The sequence below is a fragment of the Fistularia commersonii genome, chromosome 10 (assembly GCF_037954325.1).
Source record: "Fistularia commersonii isolate RoL2024-O1a breed Wild chromosome 10, RoL_Fcom_v1.0, whole genome shotgun sequence".
NCBI lineage: Eukaryota > Metazoa > Chordata > Actinopteri > Syngnathiformes > Fistulariidae > Fistularia > Fistularia commersonii.
Genome location: NC_141293.1, coordinates 3,715,093 through 3,733,976, shown reverse-complemented (window position 1 = coordinate 3,733,976; position 18,884 = coordinate 3,715,093). Strand labels below are relative to the sequence as shown.

The 18,884-nt window shown below is 42.6% G+C and overlaps 2 protein-coding genes across 4 annotated transcripts in view; one reads left to right on the top strand and one right to left on the bottom strand.

Moving 5' to 3' along the window:
* The window catches only part of piezo2b (piezo-type mechanosensitive ion channel component 2b), a 135,694-nt gene extending 127,014 nt beyond the window's left edge, over nt 1-8,680 (top strand). For all 3 annotated transcript variants that reach the window (XM_086153356.1, XM_086153354.1, XM_086153355.1), the window contains 7 exons: nt 744-932; nt 1,071-1,163; nt 2,253-2,422; nt 2,629-2,748; nt 5,676-5,755; nt 5,930-6,128; nt 7,449-8,680. In XM_086153356.1, the coding sequence (XP_086009482.1) occupies nt 744-932; nt 1,071-1,163; nt 2,253-2,422; nt 2,629-2,748; nt 5,676-5,755; nt 5,930-6,128; nt 7,449-7,701 (1,104 nt within the window). In that variant the 3' untranslated portion in view covers nt 7,702-8,680. The remainder of the gene's footprint in view (nt 1-743; nt 933-1,070; nt 1,164-2,252; nt 2,423-2,628; nt 2,749-5,675; nt 5,756-5,929; nt 6,129-7,448) is intronic.
* Nucleotides 8,681-12,100: 3,420 nt separating this feature from the next.
* napgb (N-ethylmaleimide-sensitive factor attachment protein, gamma b) lies at nt 12,101-18,790 on the bottom strand. The gene is made up of 12 exons (XM_086153372.1): nt 18,593-18,790; nt 18,347-18,414; nt 18,178-18,262; nt 18,075-18,092; nt 17,943-17,973; nt 17,746-17,855; nt 17,186-17,252; nt 17,036-17,106; nt 16,876-16,954; nt 15,803-15,882; nt 14,746-14,875; nt 12,101-13,099 (listed from the first exon to the last, which is right to left on the bottom strand). The coding sequence occupies exons 1-12, from the start codon at nt 18,646-18,648 to the stop codon at nt 12,959-12,961; spliced, it is 936 nt and encodes a 311-aa protein (XP_086009498.1). The 5' UTR covers nt 18,649-18,790; the 3' UTR covers nt 12,101-12,958.
* Nucleotides 18,791-18,884: the final 94 nt, after the last annotated feature.

Genomic DNA, 18,884 nt, shown 5'->3' with positions numbered 1-18,884 from the left:
CCCTGGGGTTTGGCCAAGCCAGGCGTCACAGTACTACAAGTCCTTGCAAAGGAATCCCCGACTAATGTCAGTTTGGTGTCAAAGTGTCATTATAGGCACAAGAATTGCTTTGATGAACGGAAAACTGCTTCCCGCACAGTGCGACGACTACTTCCTGTTATTCAAAACTGGAACTTCCCGTACAGAGGCAGAAATGTTGTTTGGAGTCACCCATCTTGGTTGAGTTGCTTCTGCCACTAGATAATATTGGAGCGCCAAAATTTGCGCCAGTGAGTGGAATCGTGGGATTTCCGTATGTGAGTTAATCAAAATCACACAAGTTGATTAATTTGGATTCATGCTTTCATTTTGACAGCTGTAATTATTATTATATGACAGTATGTTTTTTTTTCCTGAGTGGGTCACATGCCGTTCCCCTCTGAGGGTCACAAAGTGGTACTGTTTTAGCTGTCCAGGAAGCAAGGGAATAATGGTAAAAAATTCTTCATATTTGGGTCACAGCATTGGTCAGGTTCCACGGGGTAGGTGCTTCCTGTCTTTCCTAGTTCAGGAAAATCCTGTCAAGAGCTTTTTTATTTTCCCCTTCCTGTCAAAAGCGAGGTCCAATTGTCTGCTAATTGTGGATTTCCACAAACATGCTAGTATCTTGCTCCTTTTGCTCTTCACGGGGGTTCACCGCGCTCTCTTTCTGTTTCCTCCCCGTCATGGCCGGTGATCCTCGCGACCCCCGCGTGCCTTCGCAGAGGTACCCCCAGCCCCGGGGCCAGAAGAAGAAGAAGGTGGTGAAATACGGGATGGGCGGGATGATCGTGATGCTGCTGATATGCATCGTCTGGTTCCCGCTGCTCTTCATGTCCCTCGTCAAATCGGTCGCCGGCGTTGTCAACCCGCCGCTGGACGTCTCCTTCGAAATCACCCTTGCCGGTTTCCAGGTGCGCCTTCAGCTCTTTGTCGCGAGTACTCAGGAAGTCCACCTGAGGGCCGGTTCCTCACTTATATCAATTCATATATCACATTTTTGTCGATTATAAAAGTGACTGACCTATCATCTTTTCTCCTGCCTCTCACAGCCCATCTTCACCATGAGCGCTCAGCAAAAGCAACTCCAGAACGTGTCAGGGGCGCAATTCAGCGCCTTTCTAGAAATATACGAAAACGACGATGTAAGTTACTTGTATTCCTGTGAACTTAAACAATGCAAACCCGTTTTGTGCAATTCATTGATATTCCGTTGCAGTTTTAGGACAATTAGCGCCTCAACTTAGCACAAGGGGATTTTCAAGCTGCTAGCTACCTTCAAATGCTACTGTCGAGTGCTAAAAGCTAGCTTGGAATTCTCCTTATAATATATATAATGTAAAAGGTGTATGAAAAAGACCCCCCTTCTCATTTGAACCCCTTGGTAGGGCTAATATATGCTAAAATGGCTAGCAAATGCTAAGTCATTGCTAAAAGAGGGTAGCCACTGGGAATTTGTATAATCCTGTTTGTTTCTGGTAGAAACTTTCTTTCTCAAAATATAGAAAGTAAGTGTTTTTTGTTTCATCTGTTTATTTTTATTGCCAATCTCCCGGTTGACGTCTGTTGTCCGATGTGCACAATATTATCATAAAAAGGCTTTGAGGCAAAATGATCATTTGAAAATTAGCATGTGCAATGAGGCTACTCAGGGTATTGCAAAAGTGAAAAAAATGTCCAAAATAGATTGAAATAAATCATCTGAAATTCAGGAAATAATATGTTAAAAACTTGTTGAAAATAAGATTTGGATATTTGTGAGAAATTGGTAATAAATTAGTTAAAAATGAATCATTTAAGGGAAAATATTAATGTATAAAGAGTGACCCTAACCCAACAGCACAAACCCAACTGAATATTCATAGAAAGAAGACTTGTAAACAAAGACGTTATTGTCCTATTTGATCAGTGTTTGTAGCAGCTGCACGAAAACATTCATAAAAATCTCTCAACATGTATTAGTTTGGATAAAATTGAAAAAAAAAAAAAAAAATTAGTTGTTTACGTCGCAGTGCTGTCTGGGTTGTCACGTCATGAGATCGGCCTCTTGGGCAATTTCTTTGATTTTGATTTTGCAGGCGGGTAGTGTTAACGTCTCTGCCACAGTGTTTGGGGGATTTTAGTTTGGAGATTTAAGTTTGCTTGGAACCACGGCGCTGTTGGACACGGACCCGAGTCCCCAATAAAAGCGAATCCAAACGCAATCTAACTTTCATCGTATTGTTGCCACCCAGAGCGCCTTGCAGTGGTTGGAGGGCTACACGGCCGGGGACCTGATCATCGCCGAGCTGAAGGGCAGCTCCAACTCCCTGTGGACCATCAGCCCACCCAGCAGGAAGAACCTCATCGACATGCTGGCCCTGGACGAGGATTTCCCCATCACGGTGTCCTGGTCCGTGCAGAGGTACACCGGCGCTTTAAATGATTCCACTCCAAATGTTGTACCGTCCCTTAGTCGTGAGGGACGGTATGTCTACCTAACAGATGTTTACCTCCCTGGCGTCTCGAATCATATTTTATATATAAAAAGATCTCGTAAAAAGTCATAGGATTTGCAAGATGAACAGCCGCTTCAACGGGATTCCGCGCTGTTTTCTTCGTCCACGGCAGAAACCTGAGTCTGGGAGCCAAAGCCGAGACCGCGTCCGGAAAACGGGTGACGTCGCTGGACCCCAAGACGAAGACGGAGCTGATCATGATCCTGAACGGAACCGGCAGCCACTCCCGAGTGTGAGTTCACCAAGCCGCCGAAAAATGTAGAGTTAGTCAGTTACCTGCAGTGAGGTTCGTGCCTGGGGAGGCATTGAGTCTTAAAAAGTCAGATTTACAAATACCGAATAGGAATTTAACAGAGGAGCATACATGTACTATTCACCAACTGGCTGCCGGTTCTGTTTGCTATCCCTTCTCACACAAAGGTAAGGTACATATTTGGCCAAAGTTGAACGTTTGGTTTCAATGTTGTTGTGGACTGTACAGAGTAGGCATGCTCTTACCGCTATTTGTAAATGAAATCCACTCGCCTATCCCTCTGGACAAATATCTCTATGACTTTGGCGTAAAAGTCCTCTTAAAGGTCTAGAGCAGGGGTGTCAAACATACGGCCCGCGGGCCGGAACCGGTCCGCAAGGGGGTTCGACCAGGCCCGCAGGATAATTTGAAAGGGAAAAAATGCATAAAAGACAAGGATTTTTTTTTTTTATTAAGTGCAATTCGAGAATTTTCCGCTAGGGGCGCACTATTTTGGTCAGAGTAGACGACAATCCGCATCACTGAGACGGACCAATCAGCAGACGTTATCAATGTACCACCTGCTGCTTGTTATGACGTTGTTTCTACCCCGTTCTCTACCTCCCCGCTACTCCCTCATTAGCCAAAATGTCGTTATCAAAATAGAGAAAAGTAGTTAAAGAGTAGAATTTTCAAAGAAAAATTGACTACGTCCTATTTATTTACGGAGACGCACGGGAAACCTTTGTGCTTGGCGTGTTTGCAACAAGTTTCGGTATTTAAGAAATATAATATACGGCGCCGCTACGAGACTCATCAGAGCGAAAAATATGACCGCTTGCAAAGACAACTGAGAACAGATAAGATCGACGAATTGCTGGCGGGTCTGAGGAAACAGCGTCCACTTTCACCCGTAGCCGAGAAATCAGTGAAGCTAGCTAATTGCTAACGAAAATGTGCAATTTAAAGTTAAGTCACCAGCTTCACTACAAACTAGTATGATGGAATTCTACTGTTCATGCAACTCCATACATTTTCAGTGTGTATTGTATGAGAATGCATGTTTCATGTATGAAGTTTACACATTTACAGGACAGGTGAATACTCCAATCCTTACACATTTAATAGCACCCTTTTTAGTTTGGAGGGTGTAGGCAGGGATTCAATTCAGATTTTATATGCACATGTGTAAATGGTTTAAAAATCCCTTTCTTTATAAGTCTCATTTAATCTTAAAGTGTATTACTATATTTTTCAATACCAATTACTTGTTAAAGTTTTGTGCCTTTGTACGATCAGTGGCATCTCATGATCACATGATTGCAATGCAAACATGTGAATGATAGAAGTAAATTGCACTTTTGTCTAAGGAAATATGAGGTGTTTCATGAAATGTTTTGTAAAGGGATTGGTCATTAAATTCCAAGATTTTCTCATGTCCTTGTACTTCTTTACACCAAAACAGAAGAAAGACATGATATTTTGGTTATTTATTGTTAAATATGCTATTATTTTAATGGTCCGGCCCACTTGACATCTACGTAGGCCGTATGTGGCCCGCGATGAGAAATGAGTTTGACACCCCTGATCTAGAGGTTATTGCCAGGGAGGAAAGCCACCATTGGTCAGTCCAATTGCGACTATGCTATACATGTACCTTTCTGTACCAATTAGCTTCAGCATTGCTCTTCCAATATTTAACGCTTCCAAGTTTGATTGAAAAGCCAGTTTTTTTAAGTTTTTTTACTTATGTATGTCGGTGGAGGTTCTCAGTCATCCAGATCATGGTGACTTCCTGTCCAAATCTTCTTGCAAGTGGACTTGAATTTCTTCACTTCAAGACGTTTCAGCCCTCATCCCAGAGGCTTCTTCAGTTCCAATGACCTGTGGGGAGTTTACCAATATAACTGCCAGGTTTTTTTGGCGGGTCTAGGTTACAGTGGCTTGTAAATGGAAGAGTTGATGGGCAGAAACTAGGTCTAAGGCGCTGGTATGCTAACAGAGGCATTGTTCATTGGAACAAAAGAGCAACTATGTGGGATTACCTGGATTGGAACGTGAAAATGTAAAACTAAACAAATTAGCGAAACCTGTTGGATCGATAGACTGAGGCTCATGTGGAAGTCACCTGGGGCTGGTTCTGGTGGTGGGTCTTTCCTGGTTGTTTGGAGGGTGCAGGTACAAGAAAGCATACAAGCTGCGGGTAGTGACCGAAAGAACGAATTTGTGGATACAAGAGGCCAAAATGAGTTTTCTCCACTGGCTGGCTGGACTCTCCCTAAGAGATAGGCTGAGAAGGTCCTTCAACTAGTAGGAGCTCAGAGTAGAGCCGCCTCTCCTCCGTATAGAGGAGTATAGAGATCCTGACCGGATGCCCGATCCTGGACACCTCCCAGGGGAGGTATTCCAGGCATGTCCATCTTGCAGGAGACCACGGGAAAGACCCAGGACATGCTGGAGAGATTATGTGTCCAGGCTGGCCTGGGAATGACTTGGGGTCTCCCCAGAGGAGCTGGACCATGTGGCGGGGGAGAGGGGAGTCTGGGCCTCTCTGCTCCAACTGCTACCCGACTCTGGATCAGTGGGGATGGACAGGAGAAGCAGTGCCTACCCTGGCCGCACCTCACTGGACTTAGTACATCTGAACTTTGCTAATGCTAACGCTAACCCTGGCCGTTCACTTTGTCACTGGAAGGAGGCCATTGATAAAAACAGGGGGTGGCTAATCACTGGAAATCTGCAAGGTAAAGTAGACAGAGCAGCTCAGGTCGGTGATGCGTTTCAGCACAAGTGGAAAAAGCCGGTTTATTCTGATGGGGACAAAATCTACTTGTGTCTTTTCCACCCGATCCACGTCTGTCCCCCCAGTTCAGATTTGTTTCTACGTCGAGTTTTTCACCTTAAAGAGTTGGCGTTTCCCTCCGCAGGATTTTGACCGACATTTTCCCTCGGTACCTCCGAGCCCCCAGCGACTCGGACGCCAAACCCGTCGAGCAGCTTTACAAAGGTGAGCCTCACAGCTTTCCGTCCAAACACACAAACAACTTTCTAGTATTCTCGTACATCTTGTAATTATAAAGCAGTAATTCCTAGCGTGGAGTGTCGCTCACCCAAAAAAGGACCCGTGATTGCAATTCGCCATCGTCGTCTTGTTTCACGGCTGGATTCTCCGTCTCCTCAGAACAGAAGATGTTCAGCATCAGCTTGACGCTGAAGCGAGCTCAGGAGGACTCTAACCAGATCCAGGAGTGGTGGATCGTCAACCAGGTGGAGCCGGCCCCCATCGAGCGAGGGGGTTCCCAGTGCAAGGCCTGCTTGGAGGTCTACGTGTTCAGCGACCAAGTCAGCCCCCCCAGCCTAGGATTCCTCGCCGGATACGGGTACACGTCCGCTCTTAAGTAGTCCACCGGTCCATATTATATCGTTCATTTTTATATAATTTGAATTCTGCAAGAAAAAGGAATCCGCTTTAACTCAGGAAGGATAGAAATGATCCCCAAAATTTGATAAAGAACTCCCAAAAAAAAGTCTTTGCGGATGACACTGTGATCTGTAGTGAGAGCAGGGAATAGGCGGAGTTACATCTAGAGAGGTGGAGGTATGCTCTGGAAAAAAGAGGAATGAAGGTTAGTTGCAGCAAGACAGAGTATATGTTTGGGAATGAGAAGAACTCAGGTTGAACGGTGAGGCTACAGCTGGGATGTCAAACTAATTTTCACAGAAGGCCACATCAGCATAATAGTTGCCCTCAAAGGGCCACATGGAACGGTAACAGTATAAATGGAACTAAATGTAATGTAAAATAAATGTAGGGATCATTTGTATTTCTCAATCCCACTTGTTGAAAATGGCATTGATGTTGATCCACTGCGATCTAATGGCGGGACGCCGTCACTTTGTGGGTAACGTGATCAATATGAATTATGGAAAATGTAGTTTATGGTCAACGCAACGTGTTTGACTTGTTTATTTTAAGCCAATCAGAACTTTTAAGATGTTCTCGAGGGCTACATAAAATGACGTGGCGGGCCACATTCGGCCCACGGGCCTCGAGTTTGACACGTGTGGACTACAGGGAGTGGAGATCAAGAAGTTGGAGGGTTTCAAGTACAGTCCAGAGTGTGGAAAGGAGGTGAAGAAATGGGTTCAAGCAGGTTGGAATGGGTGGGGAAAAGTGTCAGGGGTACAAAGAGATAGAAGACTCCAAGAAAGGAAAGGGGGACAAGAAGTTGGTCTTGATGTACAGTATGCTCTACAAACAGTGACAATGACCAAAAGACAGAGATGAAGATGTTGAGGTTCTCTTTGGGAGCGACCAGGATGGATAAGATCAGGGATGAGTCCATCAGAACACCCTAACATCACATTCAATGTTTTGGAGAGGAGGTCAAAGAAGCCAGACTGACATTTTTGGGTCATGTACAGAGTAGGGATGGTCAATATATTGGTAAACTAAAGCTGGAATTGGACCAAAGAGAAGATTTATTGACGTAGTTAGGGAGGATTTGAAGGGAGTTGGTGTTAGAGATGAGGATACAGAGAATAGGGTTAGATGGAAAAGGTTGATTTGTTGTGGAGACCTCTGAAGGGAAAAGCCCAAAAGAAAAGAATTGTTAAATGCGAAAAGATGACGCAGAAAACGAGTGGGAAAAATATTATTTGGTGGTCTGTTGTTCATGTATGTATGTTGTCCATCCAAGGATCATGGGCCTGTACGCCTCGGTGGTGCTGGTCATCGGCAAATTCGTGCGCGAGTTCTTCAGCGGCATCTCCCACACCATCATGTTCGAGGAGCTGCCCAACGTGGACCGCATCCTCAAGCTGTGCACGGACATCTTCCTGGTGCGGGAGACCGGCGAGCTGGACCTGGAGGAGGACATGTATGCCAAGCTCATCTTCCTGTACCGATCGCCGGAGACCATGATCAAGTGGACCCGGGAGAAAACCCAATGAGCTCCGGCGACGATGGCCGGTATTCTTCCTTTTCTTTTCCGCGCCGTGGAATCGACGTCCCTTCCGCCCGACCGTCTCCTATTTCACATTTTGAGCACAACTTTCGACGGTGCTGTATTTATCTCGCAAAAAAAACAAACAAAACTACAACAACCCTCCTTCGGCCTCCAGTGCTCTGAAACAGAAGGATCGATTTTTTTTTTTATCTCAAACCGCTCTTCATCGGCTTCTTTTTTTTTTTTTTTTCCTCGTTTCTGTTTTTTTTAATCCTTCCTCCTCCCGGCGGAGAGAAGCTCAAACGACTTTGATATGCAAGGGCTTCTCACACACACACACACACACACACACACACACACACACGTAATGGAGCACAATGCCATCTTTCCACCACCTCCTCCCCTCCATCTTGGACGGCTTGGGACCCGTGCAATATTGAGCTCTCGTTTCGTCCGACGAGACTCGTTCGCCTTTTTTTTTTTTTTTTTTTTTTTTAAATATCGGGAGTCGTGCGAGAGGGCGGGGAATTTTTATTTTCTGTGAGTGGAAAAAAAAAAAAAAAAAAAAAAACGTCTCCCCTATCTTTCTCAGGAAGAGCTGTCTTTTCACAGGTATCCAAGTGTATCAGTCTGTGCGTGTTCTTAGATGTAGGCTTCCACCGGATGTAAACGAACGGGAACTATTTAAAAAAAGGCATGACGTGTAAAAAAAGGGGGACTTTATCGAAACGGGAACGTTTGCTGCAAAGGGACGACGCGGGGAAACCGGATCCGGAGAGAACGTCCCCAAACACAAAGGGCTGCGACGCGGGGAAACCTCCGGTCCGAGCCATGCATTAGAGGACAATGTAGCATGAGTGAAAAACATTATCGCCGCAATTTCGTTTTGGTTAAATGTGCATAAAGGGAACGAGGCTCGGCAGGATCTAATGTGAAACTGTGCACCGCCAGAGGCTCGGGAAATAAAAAACATGTGGAACAGAGTCTCGCTACTTCCTTCTGGTTCCGTTTCCTGAAACAATCAATAATAATGATAATAATGACAGTAATAATCATCAAAAACAAGGAAATCATCATTTCAACACACATTTTATCATCTCTTGACTGGTTTCAAATGATGAAAGGGTAAAAACTGAAAAAAAATAAACATGGTGCTACCATTTGTAGCATTTAGCCTTTAGCATTCCAGCAGTCATCAGTGACTTGTTTTGTAATGCATCCATCCCACAATTTCCACAAAACGCTTCATAACAGTCCTCAAAGTGATCACAAAACAAGGAAATCTGGATTATAGACTGGTTTTGAATAATTACAAAAAAAAAAAAAGTGAAAATAACTTGTCTGAGTTGTGCTACCATTCGTAGCATGCAGCTATTGGTAGTTAGCATTCATCGCCGATTTATTGTGTAACATCTCCTCCATTTGTAGCATTTCCTCAAATGCCATCATAATAATATTAATCACCTAATTACCGGTTTCAAATTATGGCATCATAAATAACTTAAAATAATAAGTTGCAATATGAGTAATGCTGCCATTCGCAGCATTTAGCCTTTAGCCTTTAGCATTCATTCACTGGTTCGGTTTGTTGTCATGCATCTGTTTGCTGTTTCCTGAAAGATTCATAAAATCAATGATAAGCGTGACAAAGCAAAGGAGTCTTCATTTGAATCCTATATTAATAGTCTTTTTCAAACAATGAAGTAGCAGCTAATACCTACACCAATATGAACGGCAATAAATCATCTTTTACTGGTTTCAGATAATTAAATTGTTAAAATGTAACTAGAAATAATAAGTTTGTAAAAAATCTATATTCATAGTGCTGCCATTCATGGCATTTAGCATTCGTTTGTTGCTTTGTTTTGTCACGTATACCTCTTATTTCTTGAAATTTGTCTTAACAACAACAACAATAATAATAAAAATAAGGAGAATTATAAAAAAAATAATAATAATAACAGCATGATAACAGTCTTTGAAAAAAGGGAGTTCTTTTAAATCTTATTTAATCATCACAGCACTGGTTTCAAATGATGAAATTAGACAAAAAATTAACAAAAAGGTAACTTGTAATAATAGTGCTACCAAACGTAGCATTCATTCATTGGTCTGTTTTGTTCATGCATCCATCTTGCCATTTCCTAAAATTCTTCTGAATAATATAATAATAAATTATAGTTATAATAAAAGCAATATTAATACTGTTTGGAAAACAAAGGACTTATGTTTTAAAATCATATTTAATTATCACAACACTGGTTTCAAATCATGAAATCATAGATAATCAAAAATTACTTGTGAAAATAGTGCTGCTATACATAGCATTTAGCCTCCTGCATCCATTCATTGGCTTGTTTTGTTGTCATGTATCTTTTCAGGGCATTTTCAAAAATTCTTCGTCATAATGATAATGATGATGATAATAATAGTAATGATAGTCGTTGTAAATCATATTTAATCATTCTCATCGCTGGCTTCAAATGATCAAACATTGATGACTAAAAATAATAACTTGCAATTTTTTTTGTGCGATATTGGTAGCATTTAGCCTTTAGCCTTCATTCATTGGTTTGTTTTGTTGTCATGCATCTGTCTTTCTGAGCAGAGGTGAGCCAGCAAACAGCCGGCACTGGGATGGGAAGCAGGAAGTGGTAAGATCGATTTGGCAACAGGGATAACACACACACACATACACACACACACACACACACACACACACACACACAAACATATGTCTGTCAAGATCTTTGTAATTTTCTGAAAACATGTTTTGTTATTTTTTTTTATTTTTACAGCGTCGATTTTTGTCACCAGAGGAGCGTCATGATAATGCTGACAGTTTGCGGCCTGAATTATTGTGAGTCTGGACTGATCTGGCAAATAATCCGATGCCAAACAAAGCCAAAAAATAATGACTCTGCAAATTATCTCTCAGAAATAATCAAAAAGAAAAAGCTGGATAAAAATAATCATGAGAGAAATATTATTGAAATAAAAAATGATCAAAAGAAAACCAAAAAATTAATAAAATAATTAAAAGAAAAATATTATTAAAATAAAAATAATCTTCTTCTTTCGGCTTTTCCCTTCAGGTGTCGCCACAGCGAGTCAACTTTCTCCATCTAACCCTATTCTCTGTATCTTCCTCTCTCACACCAACTACCTTCATATCCTCTCTCACTACGTCCATAAACCTTCTCTTTGGTCTTCCTTGAGACCTCTTGCCTGGCAGCTCCAATTCCAGCATCCGTCTACCAATAAATTTACTATCCCTCCTCTGTACATGACTGAACCATCTCAGTCTGGCTTCTCTGACCTTCTCTCCAAAACATTGAACATGTGCCGTCCCTCTGATAGACTCACTCCTGATCCTCTCCATCCTGGTCACTCCCAAAGAGAACCTCAACATCTTCATCTCTGCAACCTCTAGTTCTGCCTGCTGTCTTTTGGTCATTGTAACAGTTTCTAGTCCATACATCATCGCTGGTCTCACCACTGTCTTGTACACCTTTCCTTTTATTCTGGCTGAAAGTCTTCTATCACATAGTACCCCTGACACTTTTCTCCACCCATTCCAACCTGCTTGGACCCGTCTCTTCAGCTCTTTTCCGCACTCTCCGTTGCTCTGGACTGTTGACCCTAAGTACCTGAAATCCTCCATCTTCTTGATCTCCACTCCCTGTAGCCTCACCGTTCCACCCGAGTTCCTCTCACTCACACACATATATTCTGTCTTGCTGCAACTAACTTTCATGCTTCTCCTTTCCAGAGCATACCTCCACCTCTCTAGATTTTCCTCTACCTGTTGTCTGCTCTCACAACAGATCACAATGTCATCCGCAAACATCATGGTCCATAGGGATTCCTGTCCAACCTCATCTGTCAGCCTATCCATCACCATTGCGAACAAGAAGGGGCTCAGAGCTGATCCCTGATGGAGTCCCACCTCCACCTTGAACTTTTCTGTTACCCCTACAGCACACCGTACCAGTGTCTCACAGCGAGCATACATGTCCTGCACCAGTCTAACATACTTCTCTGCCACTCCAGACTTCCTCATACAATACCAGAGCTCCTCTCTTGGCACCCTGTCATATGCCTTTTCTAGGTCTACAAAAACACAATGCAGCTGCCTCTGGCCTTCTCTGTACTTTTCTTTTAGCATTCTCAACGCTACTATTATTATTTATTATTATTATTGTTAAAATGAAAATAATCCAAAGTAACAATTGAATGTAATTAAAATCTGCAAGGTCTGTTCAGGTTTCAAAGTTAGACCATTGACTTTCCCTCCTGTCAGAATGAAACAAGATCACATGACACGTTTCATTTTGATATTTGTGATTTACGCAAGTGTGTGTGTGCATCCAGAAAACACACAAGAACTGTGACACACCCGCTCCAAGGAACTGTTTATTGATGTACGTGCACACTCTGGAGATATGCTTCTCAGGAACATACAGGTGGGCAACAGCACAAAAAATGATAATAATCATAAGAAAAAAAATGTAAACAATCCCTTTATTTAACCTTTAATTGTATTTTCATTGGGCTCCTTGTACAGACGGTCACATCACAAACACATTTCAAGGTTATTGGACATGAGAGTGAAACGGAAACATTGTCCTTTTCTTATTTAATCTGACACACACACTCACACACACACACACACACAGCTAGTCTGGATTTTCGATCTTGCGAGATACGACTCACACACACCCTCACACGCCCTCCGAGGTAGACAGAAAAGAAAGGAAAAGGTCTACGACAGGCTTTAGGCTGCAGCGGCGTCAAAACACCCCTTTCGTGCTTTTCGTTTGGAATAAGCGCTCACGTTGGAAGCCGACCACGCCAACCTCGGGTTTTTCGGGTTTGGTCGTGAGATTGCATATTGTTTTCCTTGCTGACCGGCTGCGGCCGTGAATACTGAATAAATTAACCGTACAAAGGAAACAAAAGGAAAAGCGGCGTTCCTGATTGAATACGATTTTTTTTTTTTTTTTTTCCCCGCCTGCTGTACGTTTTCACAAAGACCGAAAGTAATAGAACGTCAACAAGTGCTTCACGACATTAAGCTAGGATTTCCATTCACCCCGGCAACACTTACTGTAACTTGATTTGTTTCTACATCTTTATTATTTTATCTTTTTTTTTTTTTTTTTTTTTTTACAATATCTGCCTCTGGGGGAGGAGGGGGGAGGTTGAGGGAGCAGAGCAGCTGGGATGGCAGGGGGATGTTGGAATCGGGACGGGGAAGGCTAACACAGCCCTCCTTCGTATTCGTCGTCCTCCTCGGCGGGCGCCGGCGTCCCGCTGGCGCCGCCTGGCGGGGCCGCCGCCGCCTTCTTCTTCTTCCCGCCGCCTCCCGGGACCCGAAGCGAGATGGCCAGCTTGGCGTACTGGGGGAAACAGCGGGCGAGAGTTGAGAAGACTCAAAAAGCAGGAAACTCGTCTTAGCGTGGGCACATAGTGGAATCATATAAAAATGAATTCATTTGTGAGATGATAAAGAATTGCGAGGTGATCGATTGATCGGTGCGAGAAAATGAAGAAGTAACCGACCAATCTGTTCCACAGCTTCTGTTTGGGATTTGGTGCCACCTACTGGCGGAAAGGCAGATCGTACCCGGCCCGGACCCTTCAGACCGAGGCGTCGGTGACTATATTCCTCTACTTCTTTACCGTCTGGCGATTGCATTTTTAAAAATCAAAATGAATTTGTTGATCGGACGACAAATCAACGGGACGAAAAAAAAAAAAAAAAAAAACAGAAAAAGAAAGTGAATTCTTCTCGAAATCTTCTCGTCGGGGCAACTGGACTTGAATTTCTTCGCTTGAAGACGTTTGAACCTTCATCCGCGTGGCTTCTTCACTTCTAATGACCATATTTGTCAAAACAGAAAAAAGGAGGAAGCCTTTCATAACCTTTCACAGACGTATAACGTTACTGGGATCAATACCGAGATAGACCAGGACCTTCAGCACCCTCCAAACAACCAGGAAAGAACCACCACTCTTTTGTTTACCTTTTCACGTTCCAATCCGGGTAATCCCACAAAGTTGCTCTTTTGTTCCAACAAAAACACGCTTTACACCTAATTTCTACACATCGACTCATCCAATTACACAAACCACCATAAAACCACCATAACCTCGACTAACCTAGACCAGGGGTCGTGAGTGGCTTGGGAAACTAAATTTAGTATTCAATTGAAGTGTATTTTATTTGTGTTAGTTCCTTTTTTTTATTTTAGTTCTAAATTGGAAGATTATTGTGATGTTGGAATATTAAAATAAAATTATATTCAAAATTTTTCGACACTCAAAATAAACGTCACACACAAGCCGGTATGTCCGCCAAAACGCCGTCCAATTGTCGAGACTTTCAACAGCCGGTTGGCTAAATATGGAGAAATGTAAGAAAAGAAAAATCTCTGAAGAAAATAGAACATTTAAAACATTTAATGATGCCTGGGAAGATTCATTTACATTTATCTCTGACAAGAGTGGTGTTGCTTTTTTGTTATTTTATTTTATTAAAAAAAAAAACACTTTTATTAAAAAGGAAGATTTTTTTTCATTCCCCCAGCTGTACACCTCGGTGCTATTATTTTTTCAAGAATTCAAAATGTTCCAAATATGCTCATTACATAAATAGTAAATAATTTTCTAATAAATTCTAGCGGCAAATGTTCCCACAGTGACAAGATTTTCACTTTTTACTCAACAATATTTTTAGGGTGTAATTTCATCCACTCTTTTTTAATATTAATTCGTCCTGTATTTTTTGGAGGAGCAGTTTATTACATATACATTTTTTTTATAATTTACCTGTTTACCTCCTTCACACTAACACAAAGGAAAAATTTGGACTTAGTGTTACTTCTAGGTAATGACTTTACTGGTCCGAACCAAAATGAGTTTGACACTCCTGCTTTATAGCAATGAAAGTGTAATCAGATTACTCTACGATATGCCCGGCTTTACCAGTGGAGTTTTTTTTTCTTTGTGTGTGTTTGTGTGTGTGTGTGTGTGTGGAACTCACGTCGTTGTCCATGTACTTCAGCAAAGGTGAGTTGCAGACCCGGTACACCTGGTCCTCATCCTGCTCGTCGTAGCCCTGCAGCAGCGTCTCCATGGCGACCGAGTCCTCACTTCCGCTGTAGCCGGGCAGACTGTCGGTGGGGGGGAAACGGAGCACTTTACGTTACTCGACTTCCACCAAAGCAAGTCCAAACCTTCTCTTCCTTTTGTGTTTTTTATTTAAAATGACTGAACAAGCGCAGGATCAACGTTATAGAGAATGAATGAAGGAACGAAAGGTGCGACAACTTATATTTTTCTAGCATTCATTTACGTGCAGAAAAGTAATGATTTATGTGTACTTTTATATTGTCATTTGCAGTTGTTGGAATTGATGGATCATCTATTTAAAAGAAATAACATTTCGACTAAGGTTGAACCAGGCAGGTTTTTCTCCTTGGGGAGGAAGTGTCTAAATCAGTGTTTCCAAACTTTTTTTTGAGTCACGGCAGATACTTTACATTAGAAAAATCACACAGCACACCACCAAATAAATATCTCAAAAATGTTTTTAATGATATAAAGAGTTCGCCCAACGCGGCCTGTTGTTGTCAAAAACAACAGAATGAAACTGTAGCCTCAATTTACTCACTCAGTGTAAAATATAAAGCTGATATTCTTGCAGGAACTGACAAGGCAATCTAATTTTCATTGTATTGTCTTGAACTCAACTTTTTTTTTTTTTACTTTCTTCTAACCGCGACTAATACTTGGACCTTCATCTGGGTCAAAATATTCTCAGAATGATTGAAACAAGATATTTATGCATGGCACATCACTGCCAGAGCAAGTAGATCCACAGGTTAATTCACGTCCTGTTATTCACGTCCTGTAGACCTGTTATTTGTGTTTAATAAATCATTTTTGGACCAATCAGGTAAAAGTGGGTATTTTTCCACGGCACGCTAAAATGCACAGTGGTTGGGAAACTCCGCTCCAAATCAACAATCCGTAACATCCGAGGGTTTAGATCTTTTTAGCTGTTTAGCGGCGGTGCTATTTCTGCCTTACTGCCGTACCTGTAACTCTCTCTGACGCATTTATCAGCGGCGACGTAGTCCCCTCGGTGGAGGTGGACCAGCACCTGGGCGGTGGTTTTCTGCAAGGCCGAAACAAAAGCAGAACATTATTATCCGCTTCTTTGTCCGGCTGGAAAGGCTAGCCCTGAAAATGAAACCTAAAACTGATTTCATTAAAACAGGAGAGACGACCTTAAGGAGACCTTGGCGGGCAGGGGCTTTATCTCGAGGTGTGTTTTCCGCCAAACCTAATTCATTCCTACAGGAGTTTTATATGTGTGTGGAGCATAGCTTCTCAAATAGTGGGGCGATGCCAGCAGGGGTGCTTGATCCCGGGAAAAATGCTTAGTTTTGCTGTATTTGAATAAAATGTAATTGCATATCCACAATAGGAGGCAGTCAGAGTGTGCAGAGTATTAACTCTATGGTGTAGTTTTATTTTTGCAGCGAGCATCCGCACACAGCACAGAGCGGGAAGTGCATGAAGTACAGTGAACCAACTGAAAAATATTAAACAGGGATGATAAGAAAGGCGGTGAGAGACAGAGATAATGACACGAACGAAAGTCACCCGAAAGCTAAGGCGAGGAAATTTTACAAAGTGTTTGCGGCGCTTGGCTTCGCTATATTAGGACGGGAGACGAGGAAACCTCGCTTCGTTTATTTTCAGTATCAAATGGATTCAGTCAGCAACTGTTTATAGTTTAGATAAGGATTTAAATATTTTAAATTTCAGGCAAATTGATGCATTTTAAATCTTTTCTGTTACAGTCTAAAAAACAATGTTAATTAAGTTATTCTTTGTTGCAAGTCAATCTATATTTTTCTTTTTTTTCTTTAATGTTAATAGGTTTACAATGCTGTGCAGAAGTGTACATATAACAATTTTAGAGATGAAAATCATACGATTTATAGTTGCTGCGTAGGGTGGAGGGCATAACAGAAAATAATCGGGACACACTGGTGTAGAGGAAAAACACAAAGGTGTAAGTTATGATTATTATTTTTATCGTATATAACGATATATCACAACCGTCGGATAGCTGGACAAGATTGCACCCTTTAGCGCCCACCTTGAAGCACATTGGAAAGTTCTCGATCTCTTTGTACATGTTCTTCTCTTTCTGCAGGGCAACCGCTGCTTCGTCCAGCCTGGTTGAGACACACACATTTGGGAGACTATTAGAGCTCGTTGCTACAATGTGAAGAAAACACCGGTGACTTTATGTTCACCTTTTTAACCTGACCAACAGCCGGGAGGCTTTTCCCAGCAGCTCAACCGCTTGCCGCAGCCGGTCCTCATTCTGCAGGAAACGCAGATTTAAGACATTAATGCTAAGAGCGGTTTGTGTGATGGAGATGTTACCCCAGCATCTCTCTCACCTCGAATACGCCAGCGGCCTTCTGGTACAAATCCACGGCTTTCTCCAGGTTCAAAGGCTCGATCAGTCTGAGGGCAAAATTGTGGAACTGAATGCACAGCTCGGAACAAAACGCGGAGCTATTTTCGGAGCCAGAAGCGATGCGACGCTAAACCACATTTTCCAGTGATTCTGCGCCAATCTCATCTACATTCTCACAGATGAAAGAGTCTGCTTTATTCATTTTCAATTTTGTAGTGATTCTTGAAATTGGCTTTTAGGTCATTTCTGTGTTTTAGGATCATTTTCAGCGACTTTTCCAGTTTTCTCATATCATGGCCTCGGAACCGATGCGGAAGTGAACATTGTAAACAATGCAAAATACATAGTGCTGATTGCAATGTCTTGGATTTAAAAAAAAAAAAAAAAAAACAAACACAAAAAGATCTATTGTCACAAAGTATAGTTATGGACAGCAAAACAAAGGGACGCCCATCTTCATTTAAAAAAGGTAACACATTTCTCAGCTGTTTACAGTAATGTTTTTACTTCAAACTACTGTAAAGATGTAAACAAATTTACTTTCCAGCCCTGTCCAGAGCCATGGCAGCAGTGTCAGGAGTCCCGTTTTCCATGTACATCATGCAGGCCTTCTCGATGTACTGGATGGCCTCCGGCATCTTCTTTTGCTCCTGTTGAAGCACAAACAGGCGCGGTTACACGACCCGACGCCTTCGTCGACCCGAACCCCGGCCTCCGTTCAACCTGGCTGCACTCACCTTCATCATCATGCCGGCCTGCTCGATGGCCCTGGTGGGGGGGGGGGGATCAAGAGGGGGGGGGGGCGTGAGTGAGAACTCAGCTGCTGCTTGGGGGGAAAATAAAACTAGATGCTCGAACTGAATACTTACTTTGCGGCGTGGAAAAGCCTGCATGGACACGTTAAGGGGAATTACAAAGCACAGGTAAACACTGCAACCTCACAAATCCCTGGATGGAGATCAGGTAGGATACGTCTTGTTCTCTGTGTGATACTCAGCCTCCTTCAGGTAGGCATCCTTCGCCTGCTCGTACTGTTTGGCGTTCTTGAAACACACGGCTGGGGGGGATAAAAGTAGGATATCGATTACCTGTGGCGTTATGACGTGTGTAATACACCTGCATGCCATCGATCCAACATTACCGGCTTTGGCGTATTCGGAAGCAGCGCTGTCGAAATCTGGCTTCCACTTTGTCAGACTTGTCTTTAAGCTTTGAAGAGCACACAATTAAAAAAGAGTCCAGATTAGACATAAAACCAATATATAATCACTGTCGCATCATCTCCATTGGAAAAGCACCACAGTGGCCTTTAGCTAACCTAGCTAACTAATCGTTAAACAAACCGATTTCCTGGATACAAACGCGGGGACGTGTTGTCGAAACTCACCATTTTTCCGCTTTCGCTATGTGCTCATGGGCTTCGTTTATTTTCTGAGCGGCCATGGTGTCATCAAAATATTGATGGCGTATCAGGAATTGACGCTCGATCGATCGATCGCAGCGGACGGAGCCTCGTCGATGTTTGGATTAAACAGCAGCCAGGGGCGCAGTGTCGCAGACTACGGGTGTCGACGAGGACCAAACGGGGCAAAACGGGAGAAGGCAGTGCAGTGCAGCCATTATTTTGACTCTGTACCCTCAAATGTACTATATCAATACGACTGCGTATATTTTTAAAA